The sequence below is a fragment of the Myotis myotis genome, unplaced genomic scaffold (assembly GCF_014108235.1).
Source record: "Myotis myotis isolate mMyoMyo1 unplaced genomic scaffold, mMyoMyo1.p scaffold_m19_p_18, whole genome shotgun sequence".
Taxonomy (NCBI): domain Eukaryota; kingdom Metazoa; phylum Chordata; class Mammalia; order Chiroptera; family Vespertilionidae; genus Myotis; species Myotis myotis.
The window spans coordinates 14700070-14721061 of NW_023416322.1; the positions used below are offsets into that span (position 1 = coordinate 14700070).

A 20992-nucleotide genomic window follows, 5' to 3' on the forward strand; every position below is an offset into this window, starting at 1 on the left:
ATTGTGTTCCGGAAGCAGCTTCGCGGGGCGAGTGAAGCTCGGGCAGCCATTTCTGAAGAGGGCAAAACACCCGCCCTCCGCCTTAAAGAAACAGGAAGAAATAAACTGCTGACCAGCTTTAGGGCCTGTGGGAGGGGGTACAGGGTGGTTACTGTATGAGAGTAAAAAGAAAGAAATGTTATAGTCTCGCGTTTTTATAATGTCCTTGGGAGATTCGGAAGGTGGACGCTCAAAGTAGGGAAATACCCTTTTCTGGGTTCCCATATAGAACTTGGGCACCACGGATTTGGGCCATTAATTCTGCAGGAACACATCCGCAGAGTTCGCTTTGGAATGTACCTGTGCGTCGTGCCTGTCCATCTTTATGAATTTTGGCATATGACTCGATATGATTCTTGGAAAACAATATTTAAGTGAAGAACCCCCACTCCCCCTCCAAGAGAAAGAACTGCTCAAGAACAGAGGGGCTCTTTGGAGAGCAGTAGAGTCATGTCTTGGAAAGACTTTTTTCTCTCTTGGGTTTGTGGACGAAAGGGGCCACATGCTGACCTGACAAGCTCAGGAGAGGCCTGCATGGCAGTTTTGCAAACTCGGAGACCTAAAGTAACCACAAAGGATGGTCTGAAATTAAACTTTAACTAAAAGCAGTGATGGTGGGCAGTTACGTCCTGGGCCAGTATCTTCACTGACAAGGTCAACCTCTACCGTAACTGAGCCTATCTGTCTTTTTGCATCTATGATAACATACCCTTGAAATGTCTGGGTAACTTGTGACTTCTCTTTATCTGGAGCCCCTGGACACAACCAAATGTGCTGGGCCCCAGGACAGATACCACAAATTCCTTCATCATCATGTTAATTGTTCCTGCACCCACCTAAGTATGTGTCCATCATTTTACTTTTTATCCAATCCCAGGGGTTTCCCTGCTTTGCTTATCCCTCCTCCTTAATCTATCACCAATTAATTTCATGTAACCCACCTATGTTCCTTCTTTGATTGCTATGTATAAATACGGATGTAACCCCGCCATTCTCTGGAGCACTATCTCAATTCGTTGAGGTTCTGCTTCCCGGCATATGTGGACAGTTTGACTCAAATAAACTCACAAAAATTCTTCACAGGTTTCAATGGTTTTTTTTTTTTTTTTTTTTAATATATTTTATTGATTTTGTACAGAGAGGAAGGGAGAGAGATAGAGCGTTAGAAACATCGATGAGAGAGAAACATCGATCAGCTGCCTCCTGCACATCTCCCACTGGGGACGTGCCCACAACCCAGGTACATGCCCTTGACCGGAATCGAACCTGGGACCTTTCAGTCCGCAGGCCGATGCTCTATCCACTGAGCCAAACCGGTTTCGGCTCAATGGTTTTTTTTTACGTTAACAGGTTAATAAGGAAATAAGAGGCATTTGAAGAACACCCTTTTCCTTCAGTGTAAATATAGGTAATTCCCGTTATTTGTGCTAGTTATGTTCCAAAGCTACTACCAACACTGAATTAGCTAATACTGAACCATTGCTCCCAGGGGAAAACAGGGCTATTCCTGGTGAGCCACTCACTGGTCACAACGTTTTAAGTCACCTAATCAATACAAAACCCTGTTTTATGTGTTTCGGCTTAAAGACACTTTATCTGATATATGTTTTCCTATTAACATCGAATTCATGGCCAATAGCACTGTAACTCATGCCCGAGTGAAGCTTATCTACACATGCACTTCCTCCATAAGGCACATCGCAGAGATCTTGCACTTAAGAGCATTGGCTAGCACTTCAGCACTACCCTTAGGGACCATTTTAAACAGAAAAATTACCAACAAAAAGCACAAACGTGTGAAAAGCGTGGCACTAAATAGACTGTGAAGAGGATACTTGTTTACAGTGTGCGAGCTGAAATGAGAAGGCAGAGCTTTGCTTCCTTTGACCTAAGGAGGGAATGTGCACTTTGGGCAACTAAATTTTTCACCACTCTGCACAGATCTATAAACGGAGATAATAATAATTATGAAAGTGAGGATTTAATAAAAGGTAGCTGTGAAGATTCTGGTATAAGACACAGAGAGACAGAAATGTTTTATTTTTGCATCGATTTTGTATGCGAAATAAACGAATACATAAAATTGGTTAAATGAGCTATCAGATACTGAATAGATCAGGGGTGGGCGAACTTTTTGACTCGAGGGCCACAATGGGTTCTTAAACTGGACCGGAGGGCCGGTACAAAAGCATGGATGGAGTGTTCGTGTGAACTAATATAAATTCAAAGTAAACATCATTTCATAAAGGGGTACGGTCTTTTTTTTTTTTTTTTTTTAGTTTTATTCATTTCAAACGGGCCGGATTCGGCCCGCAGGCCGTAGTTTGCCCACGGCTGGAATAGATAATACACATACTTTAACAGAATTTTATGCAGATCCTTTGGGAAACTCAGAGGAAATTGAAAAGATAAAAGTGTTATAAAATCAAAAAGTAATATAGTGTAGATTCAATATATAAGGCATTTATTTAATACTTAGGTATTTTAGCCAAGAATGGGTATAATATGCCCTAAACCAGTGGACGGCAAACTGCGGCTCGCGAGCTACATGCGGCTATTTGGCCCCTTGAGTGTGGCCACAAAGTTTCAATCGCACTGTACGTGTGTGCCCACACGTGGTATTTTGTGGAAGAGCCACACTCAAGGGGCCGCAGTTTGCCAACCACTGCCCTAACCGGTTTGGCTCAGTGGATAGAGTGTCAGCCTGCATACTGAAGGGTCCCAGGTTCCATTTCGGTCAAGGGCATGTACCTTGGTTGCGGGCACAACCCCAGTAGGGGTTGTGCAGGAGGCAGCTGATCAATGTTTTTCTCTCTCATCGATGTTTCTAACTCTCTATCCCTCTCCCTTCCTCTCTGTAAAAAAAAAAAAAAAAAAAAAAAAATCAACAAAATATATTTTTTTAAAAAGGAATGGGTATAATAACCTATTTGGAATTATTGTTACAAATTTCTTCTGTTCTTCAAGAAACCTGTACCATTGCTGATGTAAACCTCCAAGTTAATGAAGTTACATAATCATATATACATGTGCCTAACATTCATATATGAATATAGAGTAAAAAATTATTTTTTCCCTTTGGCTCTTAAAGAGTAGAATTTAGCAACATGTGGATTGCAAGGAAAAGCTAAAAAATAAAGATAAAAATTCAAGCCCTAACCGGTTTGGCTCAGTGGATAGAGTGTCGGCCTGCAGACTAAAGGGTCCCAAGTTTGATTCCACTCAAGGGCATGTACTTTGGTTGTGGGCACATCCCCAGTAGGGGATGTGCAGGAGGCAGCTGATCGATGTTTCTCTTTCATCTAATGTTTCTAACTCTCTATCCCTCTCCCTTCCTCTCTGTAAAAAAAAAATCAATAAAAATATATTTTTTAAAAAAGATAAAAATTCAAGTTTGAAATGTCTCTCAACACCTACACATGTTCTTATACTTCACGCTCAACCTCCAAATTCTGGAAAATATTTCTATATAACCTACTAACTCAATAAAAATATCCCAGGTTGTCATGGTGACATAGTTCTTTCCCCTGCAGAACATTGTAGTCTGGTGCAGTGGTTTCCTAATTCCTTATGGTTGTGAAATCTTTCTTTTTCTGTGTTTCACCTTTCCAGCCTAATACTACATCTGAGCCTGCTAGACCGGTGGCAAATTAAAGATTTAATTTGGAATAAGGTAAACTTAATTAATAGTAAATCAGTCTGGAAAGCTGATGAGATCCTTTGTGGGTATATGTCCCGCAATGGTCCTTGATGAAAACATTACAGCATTCAGTCCTTGCTAGAATTTCTCCTTTATTTCTTAACCTGTATGGGCTGATTAAATTTTAAAAATCTTGTCCAGGTTTTTAGAACAATGATAGGAAATTGGTAGTCAGGATATGAACTTTGGGTTAGCTATTCTCTTCCCTTCACCACTAAACCCTTTTTTAGTCCCATCTCTCAGTCCCAAAATGGGAGCTTTGCAGGTTTGTGAGTTCCTATAGTGCAGAGACTTGTGGATGTCATGGATTTGAGCTCAGTTCTGACAAATGATCTTGCTGCCTACGTTGGTCTGCTTCAGGGCTCCTCGAGTTATCTTTGTGGGAAGGTATTCAAGAGCAAGGGCAGGTCTTGGCAAGGATTCCTTGGACACAGAGGAGAATGAAGAGGCTAAGAAATGGAACAGCAGAGGAAAGCAAGAGAAAGCCGCATGTAAGCAACAGGAAAACACTCTTTGTGGTTGTCTAATACCCATTTGAGGAGAGAAACCATACCTTTTGTTTGTCTATGTGATGAATAAATAAATGGCTATTTGGTGGTACCATTACCAAGTATTTTGACTTTGCCCATGCCCAAAGCACGTTCTCCATGAAGGCTAATATCAAAGTGTAAGGTATGTATCACTTTATTCTCTTTCATGAATCTTTAGTTCATAAGTAGTTATCTAAACCTGGAAAGTCTGGGATCCTAGAGGTAAAAAAAAATATTTAAGGGAGTCTTTGAGCTCTTGCAATATTTAGAAAGATCTAATTAAAATTGAGGGAAAATCTGCAACAAGGAAGCAAAGGCTTCCCAAAACATTGAGTTTCCTTGCTCTTGACTGATAATACATGAGTTTAGTATGGGCAAATATGTTATTTCATTTTGGTCACAAGCTCACGTCAGTAGTTATATGTCAATGACTTTGGTGAAGAAGATAAAACAAATCATTATAATTTAATATATTTAATTTTATTGGGAAAACAGAAACATCTTCAGAACCTTGGAGTTCAGACATTCCACAAATAACTCTTATCTTTTATTCACTGCAACACATACATGTCAGCCCTAAGTTAGCCAACATAAATATTACCACCCCGTCATAGGTGCTGTGCTTGAGAGGTAGATGAAATAGAGATGTGGGGGCAGAGAGGAAGGAGCATCTAATCCTCCTTGAAAAAGAAAAGAAAAGAAAAGAAAAGATGGGGGCTGTGAAAGAAGGCTTTGGAGAGAAATTAGTCCGTGAGAGAGCTGATTCCTGAACGCTGGTGGGGTTTTCAAAAGAAACAGATGGCTTGAAGATCTGGAGGTGCTAATTACAAAAGGGTTTAGCTGAAACCTGGAGAAATGAGACTGACAGTTGACAGGGACCAGACTTGACGAATCCTAAAAACCATAGCAGAGAAATCATGGCAACAGGATTCACTGAAGACTTTTACAGAGGAGTAACCTGATGACATATGCTTTAAAAATGGACAATTTTAATGATAATATGAAGCATGAATTGGACAGGGCTAGGAAGACCAGGCTCATTATTTTCTTAATTAAAAAACTTGTTAATTGGGTACAGCACACACACATGAAAGCGCATACATATTAAATGTTTAGCTTGAAGAACTTAGAGACAGAACCTAGGGAGAGAACATGGCAAAAGATCCTGGATAGAACCTGGCTACAGAACTTGGCTGGAGAACCTAGACAGAACATGGCAGGAGAACCTGGGCAGAACCTGGCAACCGAACTTGGCTGGAGAACCTACAGAACCTGGATAGAACATGGCAAGAGAACCTGACTAGAACTTGGTGACTGAACCTGGCTGGAGAACCTGGACAGAACCTGGCTGGAGAACCGAGCGAGGGAACATGGCTACAGAACCTGGCTGGAGAACCTGGCTGGAGAACCTAGCAAGAGAACATGGACACAGAACCTGGCTGGAGATCCTAACCAGAACTTGGCTAGAGATCCTGGCTAGGCTGCTGATCAACTGAAAAAAAAAATGTTCAGCTTGATAAATGTTTTCATATATATATATGTATGTATACATATGTATATATTTTTATGTAACCACTAACCAAATTAGGAACTTTTCCAACATCCCAGAAGAGTCTCTCTCCTGTGCTTCCCAGGCAATACCCATTGTAGCTTCCACTCCTTCACCCCACATTCTATGGAGAACCTCTATTCTGGCTTCTATCACCGTAGATTCATTTTTCTTTACCTTTATATAAATGGAATCATGGGCTATGTAATCTTATGCCTGACTTCTTATGCTCAACATTACCTGTGTAATTTCTCCTTGTTGATGAATGTAGCAGTTCATCCTTTTTAATTGCCATGTATATCCCATAGTATGATTTTATACCACATTTAACTTATCCGTCTTACTGCTGATTGACACTTGGGCTGTGTCAATTTTTTTGACCTTATGAATAATAGTGCTTAGAACGTTTTAATGTATCTTTTGTTAATGGATATACCCACTCACTATTCTTGGGTATATGTCCAGGAGTGAAATTGCTATTATAATCAGTATGCTTACTTTTAGTCATTCTGGTACCAGACTGTTAGGTGGACATCAGGCTATTATGAATAAAGCTGCTAAAGATATTCCTGATAGATCCTCCCTTCCCCCAACTGGTGGGTGGAATATGATGTAACCTGCAGCCCGGACATACCTGAGTGACTAACCATGTACCTTATATGGACTATACATTGGACGACCAACCCACACCTGCCAAATACCCTAAGCCCTTGTCCTATATGGATAATGCAGTAAGCCACCAATCAGTGTGCGCTGAGTACACTAAGCCCCCCACCCCTTCCCATTCCGCCCCTCAAAAGGCGTGCCCACCCCTGCACGTGCTGCTGTCCTCCCCTTTCGAGACAGCCCGGCAGGTCCTTCTCCTCTAATAAAGCCTGTAGTCCTGGTTTTCGGCCTCTGTCTCATCTTTCAATTCCCATATAGGTCTTTCTATGGACATATATTTTCATTCCTCTTGAGTTCAGGTACCTAGGAATGAGATTGCTGTGACATCTGGTAAGCCTATGTATATAAGAAACTGCTAAACTGTTTCCCAATGTGGCTGTATCATTTTGAATTCCCACTGGCAACTTGAGAGTTCCAGGTGCTCCTGTCCTTGTCAGTATTGGGTAGTGTCAGTTTAAAAAAAAACTTTAGCCATTGTTATAGTTCTAAGGTGATATCTCATTGTATTTTTTTTTAATTGAAATAAAATTTATATAACAAAATTCATCAGTTTAACCATTTTAAAGTGTATGATTCAGTGATTTTTAGTATATTCCCAAGAATGTGCAATTATTACCATTAATTACTGATTCAATAGTTTTAATTGTTGTAGGTCATGTATTCAGATGTTTTCTTTTTTCTTGAGCCAGTTTTGTTTTTGGTTTTGGTTTTGGCCAGTTTAAACATGCTTTCCTTTAGCTCTTTGAAAATATTTAAAATAGCTTCTTTAAAATCTTTGTCTAGTAAAGTCCAACATTTGGGCTTCCTCCTGGACATGGTTTTTATTGATTGCTGTTTCTCTAATTATGAGTTATACTTTCTTGTTTTTAGGATGCCTCATAATTTTTTTGTTGAAAACTGAACATTCTGAATATAATAATGTGACAATTCTGGAAATCAAATTATTTTCCTACCTCAGAGTTCACTGTTACTACTTGGCTATTCCCTATCTCTCTTTCAAGATTCAGCTATAGTTTCAGCTCTAACATAAGAAAACCTTAACTAATCTTTCATTCTGAATTAGATGTGCTCTACAGCTCTCTCTCTCTCTGTCTCTCTATATATATCCTGGTACTTAGCATGATATATTTTAATTACTCTCTGTTTTTTCCTACTAGATGCCACTAGATAGCAGGGACCATCTTTTTTAACTCCAATGCCTAATTAACATGTCTGGCATATAGAAGGTGGTGAATTCAAGTTTAATAAATGAATGATAGATTTATGCATATGTAGGCAGAGAAGGAGACAGTGATGAGGAAGAGATTAAAGGTACAGAAAGCAGCCCTAACCGGTTTTGCTCAGTGGATAGAGCGTCAGCCTGCGGACTGAAGGGTCCCAGGTTCGATTCCCGTCAAGGGCATGTACCTTGGTTGCAGGCACATACCCAGTAGGGGGTGTGCAGGAGGGAGCTGGTCTATGTTTCCAACTCTCTATCCCTCTCCCTCTCTGAAAAAAAAAATCAATAAAATATATTTAAAAAAAAAGGCTACAGAAAGCAGAGTTGGGATGCCATTGATGAAACAATGTCTGCCAAAGAGGATAGGTTTCAGTGCACAGGAGGAGTGATTAGTTTTAAAAATGAGATATGTCTACATCTCAGATCGGGATAGAAATGTGAGAACATGAAGGGATTGTTACTAAGGTTCATCCTTTTCTCCCTCTGTAAAGAAGTGGGGGCAGAGGGCAAAGGGTAGGGAGTCAAGACGAAGAGGAATAGAGGATTGAAGAAAATGACAAAGACTTGGAATGACTGTTATGGAGAATGGCAATTTCCTGATCAAGGAAAGGTAAAGGAATTGCCAAGCTGTGGATAGAATCAATTGAAACTGGAAACTCTATCTTCCTAGTTTTGAGAGCTCGTCTGATTCCCCCCGCAAGCCAGACACTGGCTCCCACTTTTAGAATCTGAGGGGATGAATTTCAAAATTGACACAGGGTTGGGGCTTGCGGTGCAGGCAGAAAGACAGGCGCACAGGTGGACAGGATGCCTGTTAGAGAGAAGAAAGAGTCATGTCTGCGGAAAGTTCAAATGCTATTGTAGGTATTTAAAACGATAGACCGTGAGTGGGGAAGGAAAGAAGATGCTCGGCCAGGGTATCGCTCCACCCTTAATACTTGTGCACACCGGCGGGGCAGGGGATGGAGGTCAAGCTGCCACCGGAATGTCGTGGCCGTAACAGCTGTCACAGAATCCGGAAGGGGACGGCGCTAGCGCATAAGCAGACTTGGGAGAGGCGTCTTGGTCCTCCGCCGCGGCGGTCCTCGCCTACTTGCCAAACCCAGGCTCGGGGCGGTTCAGAACCTAAAAGGAAGTTTTCCGTCCCCAAGAGGCTCCGACCCGGAAGTTCCTCTGCCGACCCGGAAGCAGAGCCGTGCGCCAGCGGCGCCGCGGCGGAGCCACCGCCCCCACCGCTGTGCGGCTGCTTCGCCCCACTGGGGACCCGGGGAGCGCCGCGCCGGGCGCCCAGATGGTACTCGGCCGGCGGCGGCGGCTGCGGCGGAGGGAGGATGACCTCTCCTCGGGAGCGGGGTGCCGACCTGGCCCGTTTCTACACGGTCACCGAGCCTCAGCGACACCCGAGGGGCTACACGGTGTATAAGGTCACCGCCCGGGTGAGTGCGGGTGTCAGGCGGGGGTGGTATCTTGAATTGGGAGGTGAGGGTCTGCGGTGGGGACCCTGGCGTGGGGGTGCCTGGCCCCAGTCGGAGCCGAGGGTGGGACTCGGGGCGCCTGGTGCCGGGCGTGTGTCAGAGGGGGGACTTGGGGAAGGCTGGGGAGCGCTGAGGGTGGGATGCTCGGGACTGCACCCGGGAAGGCTGCGGAGTCGTCCCCGTTCCCGGTGGGGCAGGGGTTGATGGTTTTCCATGGATGACTCAGCCCCCCATCCCATTTGAACTTTCTCTTCGGAGGCTGAAATTTGCAGAAGTGGGTTTGCTTGCTTCCGAGGGATGTGCAGGTTAAAGATAGAATTTATTGTCTTATCTTACTTATGTAATGGGCCTTTCTTCCCTCGGCCATTTATACAGCGTCATTGTTTGCCCTGAGGCAGAGGGACTCTCGAGGATGTCGGTGTTAGGGTCACAGCCCAGGACCTCTGCCGCCTGCCTTTTTGCCTTTGAGTCTTCCAGGGTTTACGGTGGGAGACAGAGGAGACATTCCAGGGAAGGTTACTTGGGCGAGCTGCCTTGAGAGCACATTTAAAGGCTGCGAGTCTCCTCTATGTTAACTTAACCGGGTTCAATTCGCAGTACCCGCTTTGGTACTAAAAATTGCTCTTGCTCCTTGAAAAGAGAGCTTGTGTCTCTCTCCTTGGGAAATAAAGAAGAGTACGATTAAGTAAGTCTGTGTGTAGGAATGTATGTGTGTCTGAGTATGCATATGTATCAGGCATTTTGTACGCGTCACCCAAGTTACTGCTCATTTTTACGAGGAGGAAACTGAGGTTGCCGGAGGTGGTGTAACTTGCCCAACTTTACGCTGCAAGTCAGCAGCGCATCTGGGATTTGAGGCCACTTCTGCCTAACTCCAAATGATACAAAAGGTTCAGAATTAGCTTTATCATTGCCATGAATTGCTTGAAAAAGGAGAGGTACAGATAGCAGTGATACCACAATACACGTTTGGAGGATGCAGTGATCATGTGTGACAGCTCAGGAACTAGGTCTTGAGAACAACTTGGCGTGTGCTTTATAGAAATGGTGCACAGTTGAGACAAATGTCAGAAGGTGGGATGAGCAAGTTTGTTTAAAGATAAGACCAGGCCTGGCCTAGAGGGCTGTGTTGAGAATAGAGGGAAATTTGCTACTCCCTGTTGTTTGCAAGTCAAGTTGTTATATAGGTGTAGTGTAAAAGTTTGTTTTTTTTAAGATTAAGGGCCCTTATTATACCATTCTTGAAACCATTGTAGGCCTTGGGACCTTCAAACATTGAGACTTAGTTTCCTAATATAATTTATGGAATTGGAACAATTTTCAACATAATGTAATGTTTCCCTCATGGCACCCCGTTCATCCCTTGTTATAACACCACAGTTATATTGTATTAATCTGTTATATGTCTGTGTCTCTAGTATATTCAGAATAGGTCTTTATCATTGGTATTTGTTTCCTTTTATAACAGCTAAGACAGTGCATGGCACACGGTGTCTAGAAAACATTGTTGAATGTTTTCCTCTCCATTCTAGGCAACACGCTCAGTAAGTGTTTAGTTCCAGGCACTACATGCTGCAAGGGATAGAGGCTGAATAAAACATGGGCCTTCTTTCAAGGATATTCATAGTAGAAGAGAGTTTACAGGTTTTGAAGAAGTATAGTACAAGACAGAAAGTGTTAAGTGCCACAAGAGAATAGAAAAGAGCTATGGGGTTTCAGAAGACAGAGATTGCTTCTGGCTCAAGGGATCTGGGAACATGTACCAATTAAGACCGGTGGTGAAAGATGAGAAGAATCCAGATAGGTGGTGACAAAAGGGGAGGGCGTCGTAGGTGGAAGGGTAGCTAGAAGGGAGAGAGCCAACAAGAGCTTGAAGGCATAAATGTGTTTGGAACTTGAATAGCAAACACTGTATATGATAATTGCTTGTATTCTTACTTTACAAAAGGAGAGGTTAACCCGATTCAGATCTTAAGTATCTTTTCTTAAGCTGTGAGCTATTTACTAGACTAACTTTTATGACAACATAAATTAGAACACAAAGTAGCACATTGCCTCAGGACTAACCAAATCTATATAATATGCATGCTACATATTGCTGTGGTTATTTGAACTTGAAAATTGCTTACACTGCTTTTCTTCTCTTTGTAAATGTTTATGTCCTCATTTGTTGCTTTGGTGACAGATTTTAATTTTAATGTTTGAGGGTCAACATGGAGATATACTTAAAAAGTAACTGTACTTAATATTATAAAACAAGTAAAATGTTGGTTAATTTTTTTTGAGACTTAAGGAGGAAAAAAAACATCTTTCCTCAGGAGAATTAACCAGGTAAGTAGTATTCTCCTGAGAGAACTTTATGAGATAAAAATTAGAAATGTCTTCTCTATGTTTCCTGCTACTGATTTACTTTAAGCTTTAAGGAATAATCTCTAAATTATTGATCCTTGCAGGGTTCTTTATGAAGGAGTAGATTTAGAATAATCAGAAGTATCATTATTAAATTTTGGGTAGCATAAAAGCTCTTGCATCTTCTTAAATCTCCCTTATACTTTTTTTTTTCTTTTTTAATATATTTTATTGATTTTCTACAGAGAGGAAGGGAGAGAGACAGAGAGTTAGAAACATCGATGAGAGAGAATCATTGATCAGCTGCCTCCTGCACATCTCCCACTGGGGATATGCCCGCAACCCAGGTACATGCCCTTGACCGGAATCGAACCTGGGACCTCTCAGTCCGCAGGCTGACGCTCTATCCACTGAGCCAAACCGGTTTCGGCTCCCTTATACTTTTAAAAAAAATAGTTTTCTGGAACCTTGTGGCCAGTTACAAGCTTGTTAACATATTTTCTAGTTAAACTCTGTGTTGCTTATTACTTTTTATCTAGAATAAGTACCTCTATTCAGAATTGGAAAATTCTTTTGTAGGTTTCTTTGATTCTTTAGTTGAAGGAGACAGAGATATAAAAAAACGATTAGCAGTTTTGGCTTGTTTCATCATGCTAAGTTTACAAAATTCTCATACTGTGATATAGATTTCTCATCAACATTAAGTTAATGGTAGTTCTTGCTTGTATTCTTTCCATGAGTATGGAAAGCAAAAGGTATGCCTTTATGTAAAAAAGACAGTGTTGCTTTATGACTTTATTTTGTTTGTATGACTTTATTTACTTTATATACAATAAAATTCACCAATTTTAAGTGTACAGTTTGATGAGTTTAGACAAATATATACATATTGGGTGTCCCCCAAAATATAGACACACATTTTGAATAATTATAAAGGCAGTGTGTATTAAAGTACATTTTATTTTCAAAATTGAGCTATCAGCCATAACAGTGTGTGTACATTTTTTGGGGACACCTGTAGTTGTGTAAGCACCACCACGGTCATCATGGCAGAAGCTCCCTGATGCTCCTTTGTGGTCAATTCCCTCTCTCCACTCCCTGTTTCTAGGCAAACTCTGGTCGCCTTTTTGTGATAGATTAGGTGTGTTTTCTAGAATTTTATATAATTGAAATTGTACAGTATGCACTTTTCTTTCTGGTCTGGCTTCTTTAACTTAGCATGATTATTTGAGATACAACTATGTTGTCTGTTTTTATTCTCTTTTATTGCTGACTGATATTCCATTGTATGGTTATATTACCATTAATCAGTTTACCTGTTGATGGACATTTGGGTTGTTTCCAGTTTTTGGTTATGAAGACAGCTATTATAAACATTTGTATACGAGTATTTGTATGGGCATGTGCTTTTATTTCTCTTGATAGCATATATACTTATAAACTGTAGCTTAATACTAAGTCCTTTTTTTAAAATATATTTTATTGATTTTTTTACAGAGTGGAAGGGAGAGAGATAGTTAGAAACTTCGATGAGAGAGAAACATCGATCAGCTGCCTCCTGCACATCTCCTACTGGGGATATGCCCGCAACCCAGGTACATGCCCTTGACCGGAATCGAACCTGGGACCTTTCAGTCCGCAGGCCGACGCTCTATCCACTGAGCCAAACCAGTTTCGGCAATACTAAGTCCTTTTTCAAAAAAAATCTTTCTTTTTGAAATTATTATATATGTCCCCCTTTCCCCCCATTAGCCCCCTCCAGCCTGCCCCCATCTCCCACCCCAGGCTTTCACCACCAAATTGTCCCTGTCCATGGGTTGTGTGTGTGTGTGTGTGTGTGTGTGTGTGTATATATATATATATATATATATATATATATATATATATATATATATATATATATATATATATATATATATTTAGTCTTTTGTTGATTACCTCTCACCCACCCACTCTCCCCTGCCTTCCTTCCTAAGCTTATATCCTTGTAAACTGTAGCTTAATACTATGTCTTTAAAAAAAATCTTTTATTTTTAAATTACAGTTAACATACAATATTATATTAGTTTCAGTTGTATAACCCAGTGATTAGACATTTATATAACTTAAAAAGTGATCACCCCGATAAATCTAGTACCCGTTTGCTTTTGACATTAACAGAGGCGGATGGATCACAAACATCACAGTAGCATTTTCCACTGTGTTCCAAATTTTAGTAGGTGTCACACTAAATACAAAAATAATAATAAATAAAAAACATATGATAAAAATAGAAAGTAGAGTAGATAGATGACCTTGGGAAATACTATATAGTTTCCTTTTGGAGATTTACAAGGCATCATAAAGTACTGTGTGTTTCTTTTTTAAACAAAGGTAAACTGAGTTCATCGTTAGTCTTTTGAGATCACTGATTTTAAAGAATACCAGTATTCCATGCAGTTTGGTTTGTGAAGCAGTGCTTTAGGGTAATAATTTTCAACATGACTTGGCAATAGAATTCTATCTATATCTATCTATCTATCTATCTATCTATCTATCTATCTATCTATCTATCATCTATCTATCGAGACTTCTCAAGTAAGTACTTAATGAGCCATTGGTAGTTAACGCTTGGAACAGAAATTTATGAACTTTAAATGAAAGATATCACTGCTTTAAATTCCAACTTTTATGGAATTTGTTGGCTGAATTTTGTGACAAAATATTGAAATTCACCTCAGGGAAAGATTACGAAGTAGTAACAGTCTATATCAGAGTGAATGTTGTATTTTTGTTTTAGAGTTGATATTACTTGTTGAGATCATTGCTAATATAGTATTAAAAGTTATAAATAGCTTGGTCTCAGGGTTCAACTTTGTTCATTTTCAGTATGGTCATATTCTTACTTCAGATTTCTGATTGGTTTTCTTATTTTTCATCAGTTTTGCTGAATAGAATTATATAATTAGAAAGAGTTGTTACTAATGGACATCTAGGCTCAGCCCATGTTATTCTAACCCCTTTGTTTTTGGTGTCCACGCCAGAGGACACATTCTTAACTGATTTAAATGAGATTACACCTGTGGGTCTACTGAACACCTCATAGTGGGTTGTCACTTGGTTGAACTTGGTAAGGTATCTGGCAAGTGATTATGTTTTTATAGTGTAGTGGCATAGGAATCAAGCCTGATGTATTCTCCATTATACTTCAGTACCTACCTGCAGAGTAGGCACTAATATTTGTTGAATAAGTGAAAGAATAAGTAAAATCTAATGGTTGACAGGGTTTTGTGGAGTACATAAACAATTACTGCTGTTTTTGTTTTGGGCTGCAGTAGTGTTGAGTTGATCCTAATCCCCAGTTCATGGTACTGTCAGTAGTTATCAAAAATGTTTTCTTCCTTTCATCTATAGGCAACCATTTTTATGTGTTTAATGTATCTTTTAGTTTTTGCAAAATGCGTATTGTAGCATCAAGTTCATGAATTTTACATTTACATAGATGTTATTATGTATTTAATGTGAGATTTTCCCACTCTACATTGCTTTTTAATGATTTAAGCACCCAGCCTTCTTTTCTAGTTTTGTGAGGAAATCTTTCTAAATGGTGTTAGACTTTTTGGCTTTTGTAATTAGAGAAATCTGAAAGAATCCTCCCTCCTCCTCTTTGCTCAGAGAATGAAGATAGCATTGCCCTTGAATGCTGATTATAATTTTTTATAAGTTACTTTTGTTTTCTTCACCATTAGGTGGTCAGTGATTACTTCTCATAGATATTGGTGTATCTGAGCATTGTGGCTGTATTTTTTTTTTTCATTGAAATTTTTATTGAGCTTAATTGTAGATTCACTTCCAGTTGTAAGAAATAATTCAGAGCAATCCCTGTATACTTTGTCCATTTGCAGCTGCTTTATATATTTTTAATTTATATGGAGTCTGAGAAGAGGATTAGACAAGTTTGGTAGAATAATGTCAAGTGAAAGTGAAGGCTGAGGCATTCTCGTGTAAATGTAATACATGAACTTTAGTATTTGGACTTTATTTCAGCTGCCTTTTTGCTGGATTTTTTAGTATGTGTTTCAGATAGTGAAGTTATATAGCTGAGTTCTGTGTAAGTGACATAATATGGTATTTCCTTCTTTTTTTTTAAATCCTTACCCGAGGACATTTTCTCCATTGAATTTTAGAGAGAGTGAAGGGTGAGGGAGAGACAGAGAGAAATACTGATGTGAGATGTGAGAGAGACACATTGGTTGCCTTCCGCATGCCCCTGACCAGGCCAGGAGCCTGCAACTGAGGTACGTGTCCTTGACTGGAATTGAACCCGAGACCCTTCAGTCTGCAGACCGACGCTCTATCCACTGAGCCAAACCGGCTAAGGCTATTTCCTTATGCTTTAAGTCAGTGGTTCTCAACCTCCCTAATGCTGCGACCCTTTAATACAGTTCCTCATGTTGTGGTGACCCCCAACCATAATATTATTTTCGTTGCTACTTCATAACTGTAATTTTGCTGCTGTTATGAATTGTAATGTAAATATCTGATATGCAGGATGTATTTTCATTGTTACAAATTGAACATAATTAAAGCATAGTGATTAATCACAAAAACAATATGTAATTATATATGTGTTTTCCGATGGTCTTAGGCGATGTGACCCCTGTGAAAGGGTCATTTGACCCTCAAATGGGTCGTGACCCACAGGTTGAGAACCGCTGCTTTAAGCAAATTGAAATTTTTATACAAATATTATTGAAAGTAATTATACAAATGTGAAATCTTAAATTTTGATAATGATGAGATGTTTCTGTGTATGTTTTGTTTCAGGTTATTTCACGAAGAAATCCAGAGGATGTCCAGGAGGTAACATGTTATATGAAAATTTTATTTTATATATTTGACAAAAAATTAACTAAATGCTCGATTGAACAAATTGAATTGTTTGTCAGTCTTTGTGTTGGTATGTTTGTGTAAAGATTGTCTTCAGCTCACAAAACAGTATCAGAAGTATCCTAGTTCAGACCTATTAAGTATATTTTAAGTTGTCATAGGTTTTAAGTTATATGACTAAGAATTTGAAGATTATTCAGATGTATTAAATATGTGTTAGATTTTAGTCGATGTTAAATTATAAAAATAAGATTTTTAGGAATTATAGTGCTATTTAATAATGTAATAATTTTTCTCATACTCATCAGATTTCAATATTAGTTAAGGGCTCCTATTTAACTATTTCTAAATTATGATGCCTGATTAATATAAACTTGAAAAGTATTTGGTAACTAGTATTCATTTTAAAGATTATAATATTAAGTTATGGGTTTCTGTGTACTTCCATTTTTATATTGAGTTGACATGTTGACATCTTGGAAAACTGCTTTGTGTGTAGATGTTTCTTTTTTAAATTTTGTAGATGCTAAGTTTCTTTTGTCAACTCTCCCTTTCTCTAAAATGATACCAGTTTGTTAAGGTTTTTGCTTAAAACTGTGGTTCTGTATTTATTATTATTTTGTACTTATATACCTTTAGGAATCCTATCTGAGGAGCTTACTTATTTTAACAGTTTTAAAATTTACTTTTATATTAGTGCTTGTTCATTTTCTTTAAAAAATTAATTTATTGTTTAGTTACAGTTGACATACAGTATTATATTAGTTCCAGGTGCACAACATAATGATTAGACATTTATATACCTTCCAAAGTGATCACCTTGATCTCATTTTCACTAAGATTAGAAGAACATAGCATGTTGGGGATTTTATTTCTTACTAAAGAAACAGACATTGTAAATGAGCAGTCTTAATTCTGCAACAGTATTTTTTTATTTTTTATTGAATTTTAATGTCTTTAGGTGGGGTATGTATTTTAGATTTAGCCATAAGCCCCACTACTTCTTACAGAAAAATCTTGCTTGATTCATACATTTAAGTGGATTGTTTGGTACTGCTTGGTTTGTGATGTGACATCAGATTTAGAATATATTTTGACTTTTATACATTACCATTTCTTATTATATCTAATATGGTATTTGTTTTTTCTCCTATGGTTAAAAATTAGTTCAATAAAGGACATATTTTTAAAAGATTCCTTACTATTTTCCTAGGGTTTTAAGATATCTAACTCCTCCCTACATCCTCTAGCCCCAATAGCCATGAAGAGACTATTGTAATGTTATTTTGGAAGAAAAGAAGATGTATCTATATATCTATCCTTCTAAAATGGCAGAGAAAGTGATTTGCACCATTGATTGAAGTACTCTCTCTACTTAAGTGTCAGCTGATTAGTATGAACTGTTCTTTAGGATTTAGAATTCTTTAGAGTGTTGAATTAGTAGTCAATGCCAGGGTTTTCTGCTTTTGAAATTTACAACTCTCTTAAACTGAAAGTGGGTTGTGTTTCTTTTGAAAATATTGTCTGATTGCTATGCTGTAGTTTGTAGCTTGATGTTCCCCTTTTCCAGGGAGAATCCTGAACCAACCTATCATGAACATACTCTCTGCCATTTCCTTAATCCTTTTTTTGGAAAAACTCTTTTATAATAACAACTGTTGGTGAACCATTCATCAGAAAACTCTTGTAAGTGTCCTTTAGTTAGATGATTGCATGGTCCTTTGTTAGAAATGCTATAAAAAAACCCAAAACAACCATGTCTTCTATTTGGCTTCTTAAAATATAGAATAACCTCAAAATTATAACAATATTTTTTAGTTTCCCATATGTTTCATTGAAACATTGGGATTCTCATTAAGGAGAGGAACTCACCCTTTATTTAGAATTTGTTTCCATTTCCTTTTCTTTTACTTTCTCTTTCTGTTAATTGATTCATTTAGTTATTGCTTTAGAATTTAGACTTTGCAGGAGTATTGAGGATTAGTCAATGTATACTTAATCTAACCAAATATAGGGCTAAAAATATGCTCTCCTTATAAAATGAGAAATTTTGCTGTTTGTTTTATACATACGTACATACATACATACCTACCTACCTACCTTAGCACGTGCAGTGTTTTCTTCCTAAGAATGCTTAAATACTAACATGGAATAAATAATTTTAAAATTATCAGCTTTTTTTTCTTATCTGTTAGACTTTTTCTCTAAATTTTTATTTATTAAGAGCAGCATGGATGAATTGGAGGGGGAGCAATAACAGTCAGTGTGGCCTCTTGTTCAGAAGAGTCTCTAGGGCATGAATACTTGTATCAAGTAAAGAGAGAGGTGGAAATATGCCCTCCCTCTCCCACCCTTTAAAGAGAGTAATCTATCTGGCTCTGTTTCTCTGTAGGTAGTACATTTTACTGGTGTCAGAAATGTGTCAAGGGAAAGAAAATTAGTAAGTAATAGTATGGTAGATGATTCAGCAGGTTCTAGTACTGTGGAAGAGTAAAAAGGAAAAGTTAATTGAATTGAGTGGTTTTGTAAAATACAAGAGATCTAAAGGTTTTTGGTATCATTAAATGAAGTTATCTTGCCCTAACCAGTTTGGCTTGGTGGATAGAGTGTCGGCCTGCGGTCTAAAGGGTCCTGGGTTCGATTCCCGTCAAGGGCATGTACCTTGGTTGCGGGCACAACCCCGGTAGGGAGTGTGCAGGAGGCAGCTGATCGATGTATCTCTCTGGATGTTTCTAACTCTTTATCCCTCTCCCTTCCTCTCTGTAAAAAACCAATAAAATATATTCTTAAAAAATGAAGTTATCTTAAAACTTTTTAATGTAAAAATAAGGGAATGTTTCTAATAATAATTAAGCTTTTATTAAATTTGTAGTCTATATATGATTGTCATTAAATTACTATTTAATTGAGGAATTTTACTCATAATTTTAATGAATAAGAAATTTCTGCAGAAATGGTTCAATACAGCAGTAGCTGTTAAACAGTGATTTTTATTTCATTTTATTTTTTCCATCACAATTTAACCCATCTATGTGCTCTCCCACCTCCACCCACTCCCCTTGATTTTTTTCTATAATAGGAAAAATTTGATTATTAGAGAAAATAATTTTTTGCATGTATCTGTTGCGACTATGTGTAGTCTAATTATAAACATTTATACTTGTTCATATAATGGGAGTGTGCTTCTGTTTACTTTTCCATTTTTAAGGTTTCTAGAAATGTCCAAACTTAAAAGGAGTCAGTAAATGGTGACATTTTGTGATGTTTTGGTTTCCTGCTTTCTTGAGGGTTTACATTTGTTCTTAGATCATTCAGTTCTAAAGTTGTAGTGTGAAAATAAGGAATATGGGAGTGAATAAATTAGGACATGGTGAAGAAACACAGATTCTCACCTTGTGGGGTGGTTCTTATTCTTGCTCTGACAATCTACTGGTTTGTATACCATGGTATTATTATCATTATTATGACTAAATTAACTTTTGCCCCTTAAGTTACACTGCCTTTATTTTACAGTGACCCTAAATAGAATATACATTTTATCTGCAGATTTGTTTCCATGAGCTCTATAGTCTATTGAATAGCTCTAATTTCTAGTTTATAATGGCTTTACATTTATCTTATGTAAGATTACTTTTACAAGCCAGTCACTCATTTTCTCCTTAAGCCCTTTGGCACTGTGGTACCACCATAATTTGCTCTATTTTAAAAATATGAAAGTAACATTGTTTTTTTCCCATGGCAGAATTATGTTCATGTATTAAAATTAAAAACTACAGAGAAGCACAGAATAGGAAAATTAAAATCACTTTAATTTTACCTATTCCAAGGACCTTTGCTTTTCAAGTATTGATCTGGCTCTCTCAATTCCTCTTGCTTTGTCTTTTACTGGAACTCTTGGTTCTTTGCCCTCAGCATTTGTCACATTCACTTCCATCTTAAAATAACATTTCTTCTTCTCTGTACCCTCTCTCACGGCATAGTCAAGCTTCTTAAACACTCTGCACTTGGTGTTCTTTTCCTTACTTCTCCTGGCCCCTGGGCGTTAAGGTTCCGCATCATTCTGTTGTTAGGTTCCTCATCTCATTACAGATGCTGAGCAACCTTTACTGCTTGACCCCAAATTAATTCATCTTGCTTAGTTCTTGCTCTCGAACCATAAACCCGTCCACCCTATGGGACATCTCCAATTAGATGTGTCACAAGTACCTAAATTAAATGTATCTAAAGTTGAACTTTGTTCTTATCGCCAAACAGCTTTTTCTCCCTTGGCTTTTCTTCTTAGGGAATAGCATCACCATTTATCCAGTTGCAAAGCTAAAATTGCAATAATTATATTTGGCACCGTTCTCCTTTTAAAAACTTCATCTACAACCCTTCTTTCTGTCTGTATTTTTGTTGGTTTAATCACTACTCCCCTTTAGGTCACTCACCGAAGGTAATACTTTCTGTGAAGCCTTCTTAGAGATCCAATGCTGGTGGAGGTGCTCCTTCCACATCGCCCTGGGCTGCCCCTTCTAGGGTTGATCGCGCTGCTGTCTTGTGATGTGCTTACTGTGTTGGCTTATCTTCCTCACTAGACTGGAACTCTTTGAGGGC

At 38.5% G+C, this 20992-nt stretch overlaps 1 protein-coding gene across 9 annotated transcripts in view; it reads left to right on the forward strand.

Moving 5' to 3' along the window:
* The first annotated feature begins 8904 nt into the window (after nucleotides 1–8904).
* The window catches only part of RPS6KC1 (ribosomal protein S6 kinase C1), a 159755-nt gene continuing 147667 nt past the window's right edge, over nucleotides 8905–20992 (forward strand). For 7 of the 9 annotated variants that reach the window (XR_004973439.1, XM_036344812.1, XM_036344810.1 and 4 more), the window contains exons 1-2: nucleotides 8905–9139; nucleotides 16334–16369. Coding sequence is in view for 7 of the 9 variants with exons in the window: in XM_036344812.1 (XP_036200705.1) it covers nucleotides 9035–9139; nucleotides 16334–16369 (141 nt within the window). In the remaining 2 variants the exon portion in view is untranslated. Of the gene's footprint in view, nucleotides 9140–16333; nucleotides 16370–17966; nucleotides 18083–20992 lie in introns of all 9 variants that reach the window. The other 2 variants (XM_036344817.1, XM_036344811.1) reach the window with 2 other exon arrangements.